The sequence below is a fragment of the Arachis ipaensis genome, chromosome B02, assembly GCF_000816755.2.
Source record: "Arachis ipaensis cultivar K30076 chromosome B02, Araip1.1, whole genome shotgun sequence".
Classification (NCBI taxonomy): Eukaryota; Viridiplantae; Streptophyta; class Magnoliopsida; order Fabales; family Fabaceae; genus Arachis; species Arachis ipaensis.
The window spans coordinates 104,430,421-104,439,439 of NC_029786.2; the positions used below are offsets into that span (position 1 = coordinate 104,430,421).

The 9,019-nt window shown below is 31.3% G+C and overlaps 2 protein-coding genes across 3 annotated transcripts in view; one reads left to right on the forward strand and one right to left on the reverse strand.

Moving 5' to 3' along the window:
• LOC107626160 (UDP-glucuronic acid decarboxylase 2) overlaps window positions 1–3,633 on the forward strand; it is a 6,478-nt gene extending 2,845 nt beyond the window's left edge. Inside the window, exons 3-7 of one of the 2 annotated variants that reach the window (XM_021116499.1) lie at window positions 796–875; window positions 990–1,073; window positions 1,309–1,383; window positions 2,658–2,750; window positions 3,027–3,633. In XM_021116499.1, the coding sequence (XP_020972158.1) occupies window positions 796–875; window positions 990–1,073; window positions 1,309–1,383; window positions 2,658–2,750; window positions 3,027–3,239 (545 nt within the window). In that variant the 3' untranslated portion in view covers window positions 3,240–3,633. The remainder of the gene's footprint in view (window positions 1–795; window positions 876–989; window positions 1,074–1,308; window positions 1,384–2,657; window positions 2,751–3,026) is intronic. The other variant, XM_016328962.2, reaches the window with a different exon arrangement.
• LOC107626161 (caffeoylshikimate esterase) overlaps window positions 4,424–9,019 on the reverse strand; it is an 8,099-nt gene continuing 3,503 nt past the window's right edge. The window contains exons 4-8 of the mRNA XM_016328964.2: window positions 8,572–8,718; window positions 8,351–8,481; window positions 7,754–7,891; window positions 7,549–7,647; window positions 4,424–4,882 (exon numbers count right to left, since the gene is read on the reverse strand). Coding sequence (XP_016184450.1) covers window positions 4,574–4,882; window positions 7,549–7,647; window positions 7,754–7,891; window positions 8,351–8,481; window positions 8,572–8,718 — 824 coding nt within the window. The 3' untranslated portion in view covers window positions 4,424–4,573. The remainder of the gene's footprint in view (window positions 4,883–7,548; window positions 7,648–7,753; window positions 7,892–8,350; window positions 8,482–8,571; window positions 8,719–9,019) is intronic.

Here is a 9,019-nt window from a genome sequence, read left to right on the forward strand (position 1 = left end):
GAATTGGGTGAGATTTCGGACAAGGAGTGATGGCTGGGTCAGGGTGGTCTTTTTACCTTCTTTATTGAGAACGAGGTCTTTTTTGGTGAGGGGTTGTTGAGTTGATGGACACGTGGAGAATTGTGAGAGGACCACGTAATAGACGGGGCCGTGGGGGGAATTTTCAGGGGGAGAACGGGAGAAGAGAAGGGCGTAGTAGCCTCTATCATGGGAACGGGGATCCCGTGATTTTCGGGTCCACAAAATTTCAATGGCTCAGATTTTCTGTTGTTCTCTTCTGATGGACGGTCACATGAGAACCTCAAGGGAAAAACAAAACCCCCCGCCGTAAAAAGAGTGAAAAAATTACAGAGCAAGAGAGTAATGGCTTCTTCAAGATTAGTGGCGTCAATGGTTAGGTAGAATTTGGTTGGATCTGTGATTTGATTTCAGTGTCTGCTGGGGGTTAGGGGGGTAGCACTTGCACAAAATTGACATGGGACATTGTCATTGATAACCTAACTTGTTTTTAAAATACAGGATATTTAATTTTAGTAGTATGGTTGAACTAGTTTATGTCTAAAGCTAAGATATAACTTATTTAATTAATCATGGAAAAAATAAGGATTAGCTGGTTTTAAGCTGGAAACAGTATATAATTAAAAGTTATGTTACTGATCTAGTAAAATATTGGTTCAAAGAATAATTTATTCAATTGCGCTAAGCAGATACTATTTAGACATTAGTATTTTCCAAAACTAGTATTATTATTTATTTATGCAATTTAATTAAATGTGTGGGATGTGGGCGTGACAGGTGTGCGAAGCTGCTACGATGAGGGAAAGCGTACGGCGGAGACGTTGACTATGGACTACCACAGAGGAGCCGGTGTGGAGGTCCTAACAACAACACTATCCAATCCTCGTTCTCATTCAACTTTTTATTTCCATTGCATTCAATTCACTTGGACTTATTCTATTTATAACATTTATTATTTTAATATTTTCCAGGTTAGAATTGCTAGGATCTTTAACACCTACGGTCCCCGAATGTGCTTAGATGATGGACGTGTAGTTAGTAACTTCGTTGCTCAGGTGGGTCCTCCTTTTTATTTCCATTGATTTTTCAAACCAAACTAATTCTTCAAGTATTGTTTAATAAAACTAGACACACGGAATTATATATAATAAAGTGCAAACGTTATGAAAATGATGTGTAAACCAAACCGTGTTTATTAGTTAAGGATTTGATCATTTGAGAGTAATGGGTTGTTGCTGTTGGCCCTATCTGTTTACCTAATTTTAAATTGTCTTTGTGTGTCTAATGCAGGCACTAAGGAAGGAGCCAATGACTGTTTATGGAGATGGCAAGCAAACAAGGAGCTTCCAATATGTATCTGATTTGGTAAGTCAAAATAATTCACATCACTTTTTTTTTTTTATCTACATCCTATGGTTGCTTCCACTTTGCTTCTAATGAAATCAAGTAACTATAACATTTTAGAAATAAATTATGATTAACGTACTTTTGTAGCCAGCATTGAGTTGGTCTTAGTCTTATGTAAACTCATTCCCTCACTGATTTTCGAATTTAGTTTGTTGGGGGGTCTTAATAATTAGAATTAAAAGAAAACTTTCATCTTTGAGTCAGATATATAAATTCATTTAGTTTTTATGATAGAGACATAAACTATTTTTGTTTGGAAGACAAATTCAGACGAAATATATGTTACTTGTATTGGAAGGTTTGTATTGAGAATAGATATTTGCATATTTATATATAGAAAAAATGATACTTGTTTTGGGTGGTTGGCTTGAGAATACATAAATATCTATATATTATATATCCCTATGGTACTTGTTTATGAGAAGGTTGGATCTGGGGATTCCATGTTACTTCTTTCTTCTAGTGAACGGTTTTAAATGAGGTTTGACCCCATGTGATTCCTGCAAAATTATCAGAAATAACTCCTTACTTTCTGCAAAAGGGTCTTTTCTGATTTCTCCCTCATAAGAGTAAGAGTAAATGAATAATAAAGGATGCTGCTTTGCATGTGTGTGCTGGTGTTTTTTAATGACCCAAATGCGATGCTCGTACTCGTGTCACTCAAGAAGCATTGCCATGTGACTCCTAACGAGCGTTGAGGCCCCCCCAACTGGACCAGCCTCTTCTTGTAATGGCAGTTTCCACATTACTATTTTCATAAAATAAATTTCTCTGATTTATTTATAATAAAAATAATCATCCTCGTGAATTGTAAATTAAAGTACCAACATCGTGTGTTAAGGTGAATGCATGAAGTGTATGACTAACATGTATATTATAGTATTCTCTTATCCAAATCATTTTTTTATTTAAAATTTTGTTCAACAATATGGATTGTTTGATTAGTTTAATTTAAAGATGTTTTAGTATGTTTTCCCCTCTACTAATTGCTCAACCAATGCACTAACTATTTAATTAGTTTCAAAATTAAATTAATATATATTTGATACAAATACATTGATCTGAAAAATGTATTTAAAAAAATGATAGTAAGGGAGGTACTAAATAATTCATTGGTGATTATTATATTTGGATACTGTCCTAGATCAGTGAGTGAGATTGCTAATGTACCATCCGAATCTAAGATAAGATGCTGCTGTTTTGATGTATTAATGTGATGTTGGTGGTAACAGGTGGAGGGTCTAATGCGTCTTATGGAAGGAGAACATGTGGGACCTTTCAACCTTGGGAACCCCGGTGAATTCACCATGCTTGAACTTGCCAAGGTAAAAAATTTTTGGCTCTTCTTTTCTTGTGCAATTATAAGTCATGTTAAGAGTAGATATTTCTAAACTAGCTATAAGAAATTGGAGATTGTGAAAATTCTTTTGCTTGTGATATTATCTTTTGGTGAATAACTTTAGTACTTTGATTTTTCTTTTCTTCAGTCGGTGGAATCATTAGGTTCAGTCTCATTCACATAAATGATGAAGCCCCCATTAATTGAATGCATGAATATGTGACATAATTAACCTCTATTGTGGTGATTGTGATATATCTAGGTGGTCCAAGAAACAATAGACCCAGATGCAAGCATAGAATACAGGCCCAACACAGAGGATGATCCCCACAAGAGAAAGCCTGACATTTCCAGAGCTAAGGAGCTTCTTGGCTGGGAGCCCAAGGTCGACCTCCGGAAGGGACTCCCTCTCATGGTTTCCGACTTCCGGCAGCGCATTTTCGGCGACCACAAGGAAGGTTCAACTGTGGCCTAATTTTATTACTGCTTTGGGTTGGTTTGGAACCATCTCATAGGTTACCCCATGGTTTTTGAAAAGGGAAAAGAAAAAAAAGATATAGTAACTAAAGGATTAAAGACACTTAGTGTGTTTTGATCCGCCATATCCCTTCTTCAATGTCCATTAGTCATAGCAGCAAAGTGAGCTCAACTTGAGTGTCCCCTCTTGTCAATTTATTATAATGTCAATCTTTTATAGTTTATATGTTGGGGGGTTACCCCCCTCTTTCAAGATTAGTAGCCAGATATGATTACATTTCTTAAGTTTCAGCTGTCTTATATTCTTTTACTATATAAATTTTTAAGCTTTTTTTTTATGGGATGTAATTGCAATGTTCTGAGGTTTTGAATCTACAATAAGTTGACCTAAACGTAGTTTCGGCATATTGGTAGTTAAATCCCTGAGAGGAAAGTAATCCAAATACTGGGAATCAAATGTACTATGACAAATCAAGATAAATTTGGACCATTATAGTATTACATTTAGTAATTTCAATTAAAATTATCTTGGTACTTTTAAATCGTTACCGTGTTAGAAGTATACTTGCTTAGCTAGTTTCTTGCACTATTATTAATTGCTACGAGCATGTGTCAACAAAGTTAATATCAAGCTTTTCTAATTTTATCATTTTACTAATATTTTTTTAGAAGTGTTTTTTACCCCAAACTTACCAATTGTTTTCTTTTGGGGTCAGACAAACTAACTGATTTTCTTTGGACAGGAAACTAACTGGTTTTGAGCCACAAATGTTTTGCTTTGGTTTTGGAATCAATTTGGACCCATTGTGTTTTTGGTGCAATATTTGGACTCACGTTTTGTTTATGCTCTGAAGGGAAAATAAAAACAATTTCCAAACCAACTTGGGTTGGTCGTCAGCTCACTCGTCCGCTTAAGCAAGTGTCGGGGGTTCGAATCCCGCCTTGTGTATGCAGCAATCCATTGGCCAGCGACAGACCCTTAAATGGAGCTCCGATCCGCGACGGATTAGTCTTTGGCCTGTCGGGTTGAGGGATATGGACATATGATACAAACTTTTTCCAAAAATAGACACCCAAAAAAAAAACTCTTTCCAAAAATTAAAAGAAAATCTTTTTCTTGGAAGTAATATTTTTCAAAACAATGTTACCTGAATTGCATTACAGATACTCCATTTTTTTTTATTATTATACTTAACTTATTCACTCTTAACCATCAAGTTATCCACGGTAAGAATCAAATCAATTAAAATTTTACATCTCATCTAATAATAAAAATGAATATGTCCATTTAACATACAATAAATTGTAATTACAAACAAAATACTTTTTCTCTTACATTGATGAGTGACGTAAATAGCGACGTCCTTTGACCTCGGCAACAAAGTTATTTTTGTCATTGGTTTGTTCTAAAAAAGCCTCAAACCCTGCCTTGTTAGCATGGTTGTCAAGCCAGCTTATGATGTCTTTGAACACAATGTCGATGTTTTCATCAGGCTCCCCTGATGTTAAGCCATGCCACATTCCAGGGTACAATTTCATGGTCTTGTCTATGCTACTTGCTTTTTCATACAATGTCTTGCTTACTTCTGGATCTGTTACTGTATCTGCATCTCCATGCAATACTAAGAATGGCAATGTTACCTGTTCAAAATTCGGGTAGCTTTTGTTTCAATTATTTCTTTTCTACATCAAACAATTGAACATGGATAATACACATATAGTTGCCAAACATTTTATAAGCTTACACTTCATTTAGTATTCGATTGGATGTAGATGCAATTTCAATATAATTCATATATAATTATTGGTATGTCTTCTATCAGCTTAAATTTTTTAAAAAAGTGATTCCATAATATAATATCTGAATTTCTATAATCTAAATGTATAAAGTTCGAACCTTGTTATCCAAAAAAAAATAGAGCATAAAACAAATAAAAAAATCTATGTAAATATCATGCAAAATCCACAAAAAAGTTCTTACGTAAGGAAACGTGTTAAATATATAATTATTTATACATCTTGTTCGCAAACAATTAGGTTAAATTACACAGTTGGTCCTTACACTTTTAGTGAAATTGCAAATTGGTCCATACACTTCAAAAATTTGTAATTGGGTCCCTAAAAAGAATCAAAATTTGTAATTTAGTCCCCGCTAGTAAAAAAATGTTGATTTAATAGAATATTCTCAGAATATACTGAGAATATTCTGTTAAAATAGAGAATATACTGAGAATATTCTGTTAAATCAAACACTTTTTGAACGATGGGGACTAAATTGCAAATTTTAATTCTCTTTAGGGACCCAATTACAAACTTTTAAAATGTAGGGACCAATTTGCAATTTCACTGAAAATGTAGGGACCAACTGTGTAATTTAACCCGAACAATTATCTCGCATAGTTTAAAAAAAGCTGGAAACTCAGGTGCAGTCGACTTCATATGAAGTTGATATTTGAGAGTCGTTAGATGAAAAATCATTTAACGGCTCTCAGATATCAACTTCACGTGAAGTCGACTTCACCTGAGTTTTTGCCTTAAAAAAATAATTAGAAAATGTCAGAGTTGGACAACGTACTTTAAAAATGGGAAATGCTAGTTGTACAATATTAATCAGCCTTTAATCAGCCTTTAATCAGATTTAAATAATATTTAATTATTTTTTTAGTGTAACATGTTCCTATTTTGTAGATACATATCTATAATTAGATTTTAATTTAAATTTAAATTTTAAAACCTACCCACTTCATTGGTGGTTACGGTGACTTTGCTTTACTTTTGTAACTTCACGTAACAGATACAGTTTTTTAAATTCCTTATTCTACGGGATATTCACACGCATTAGTGAATCCCAAACCAAAAAGGACGCTGCCAGCTGAATTCTCCATCTCGTCTTCATTGGTGAAGACCATCACCACCTTCCAGCTGAAGCACTCTCTCATTTTGCATTGGTGAAAGGTATCATTATTTTCCACACATGTGTTTATGTAATTTGTTAAGAAATATCATGTTAGACATTTTTAATTATATTTTAATTTAAACATAAAAACACTCTGCTGATTTAATTGGAACAAGGTTGATCTTATTTAATTTTATTAATAAAGTTGTTGCAAATAAAGTATATAATCAACAATTAATTTAAAAATTATGAATGGTCGAATATAATTATATACATAAACTAAAATATTTTCAATTGTAGTTTCTTTTTCAATTGTAACACATCTAAAATATTAAGTTATACAAAAAATATTTTTAAAACACATCCAAAATCATAAATCTAAAATTTAAATTTAAACATTAAAAAATAATTGTAACACATCTAAAATTATGAAGTTATACAGAAAATATTTTTGAAACACAGCCAAAATCATAAATCTAAAATCTAAATTTAAACATTAAAAAATAATTGTAACACATCTAAAATTATGAAGTTATACAGAAAATATTTTTGAAACACATCCAAAATCATAAATCTAAAATCTAAATTTAAACATTAAAAAATAATTGTAACACATCTAAAATTATGATGTTATACAGAAAATATTTTTAAAACACATCCAAAATCATAAATTTAAAATTTAAATTTAAACATTAAAAAGACAGCGTTGTAAATGAGTGCCGAAAAGGAGGAAGGCAGCGTTGAGGATGAGCGCGGAAGAGGATGAACGACAGCGGATGATGACTTCTCGATGTGCACCTCTGAGTTTTCCATGTGCGCAATTTTCGACATGGCGCAAACGTGACTTCTCTGCTTCTTTGAGTGTTTTGTACGAGTTTAATTAATAATTTGATAGTTTAAGGTTTATTTTATATTTTTAAAATCAAAATTTTGAATTTTGAATAATTTGATTTTTAGATATGTATTTAAATTATAATATATTAATAATTAAATATATTAAATCTGAAACAAAAATTTAAATTTTAAATTTTAAATTTCAGTTTTTTTAGATTGTATTTTGAATGTGTATTTAATTTTAAAAAGACAACAAATCTATTCATAATTTTTAGTTGTGTTTGTTTTAATTTTTTTTAATTATTGTAATAAAAGGCTGAATGTTGTACGATTTTTAAAGGATACCTAGTTGAACCGTTTAAAAATAAGCTTGTTCTAAAAAAGCGTAGTGTAATAATAGTAACTTCAGTAAGTAACCAAATTAGTATGCATTTTTTATGCACTCAAAATTAGTAAAAAAAGTTGTTGAGAAATATGAGATCAAGTTATCCAGCTAGAGAATCAAAAAAAGGTTTCACTACATGATGATGCCAAATTAGTATCCATAATAATAACATTAAATGTGCTAATTAATCACCTGCTCTAACGAGGCTTCAACATATAAGCTTGTTCTCAGCATCTCTAATCCCGTTTTCAACCTGGGCTTGTCTTGGTATATCAACGTGTTTTTCCTTATCTGCAATCATATCATCATAAAATTATAAAAAAAAAAAATTTTTTTGACACAATAATTAACTATTGAAATTTTCCATTAAAATATTAAATTTATGAAGAAATCTCACAAGTTCTCTTTTTGTAGTGTCTTTGAATGCTGAATTGATGACATCCTTTGAGGGAACTATTTTGCACTTTGGTATAATATTTTCCACACTAGTCAACAAGCTTACCACCATTGGATTTGGCTTTACTTTCTCTGAAATCTGCCACATAAATATATTTAAATATTTGCATAATAATACTTTAATTTCTTCATCAATCATATTAAGTATATGCAAAAAATTGACCACAAATTAAATTAGGTTTAATTATTCTGTTAGTCTCTATAATTTTACCAAATTTGTAATTAGGTCCTTATACTTTTATTTTCAGTTAAGTTTTTACACTGTTTTTAATTTTATAATTAGGTCATTTCTAGTATAAACAATATTAGAGTTATTAACTGAGTATTTCTTCGCAAATTGAAAATATTCATAATTAAAAATCTAATTAGATCTTTGACCGCATGTATTTTAAAAAAAATATTTCATTAATTTTAACGTTTTCAACATAAAAAAGACCTAATTATAAAATTAAAAATAATGTAGGAACTTAATTATAAAAAAAATAATAATATAGAGACTTAATTGTAAATTTGGTGAAATATATGTACTTATTGATACCTTGCACATTGGTGCAACAAGAACAGCACCATCCCAGAATGAAGGATATTTTTTATGAATAAGTAAGGCCACTGCCCCTCCCATTGATTCCCCATATAAAAACTTGGGCTTTTCACTATACTCTTCAAGCACTGAAAATTCCAAATAATTAATTAGCATGTTTAATTTGAATGCTTAATTTCCAAATATAGAAAAATGGAATGATAATAGGGAATTATTACCACAAATGGAGTTGAAAAATTGAGAACAGTCATTGACAATGTTTTGAAAGTTGCTAATGTAACAACGAATACCCTCTGAATGTCCATGTCCTTCATAATCCATTCCGAACACTGCATATCTTGCACATGCCAACCTCTCTCCACATTCTACATTCAATAATGCAACCATCAAATTCAATAACCAACAATATATATATGTTTTGATGCATTGACAGTGTTACATAGTCGTGTAATCAGAATCATTTTCTTAGATAATTATTTATACGGTTAATGTAAAAATTAGTTATTTTTGTTAATGTGATGTTATATGATTGGATGCACGTGTAAAAAAAATTTATACTAATAGTGTATCAAAATTAAATTATATATATTACACCAATTTTCTGATTCTTAATGTGACAATCAAACAAGGAAATTATTATTTTTTATTTAGAGTTGAGTATATAAT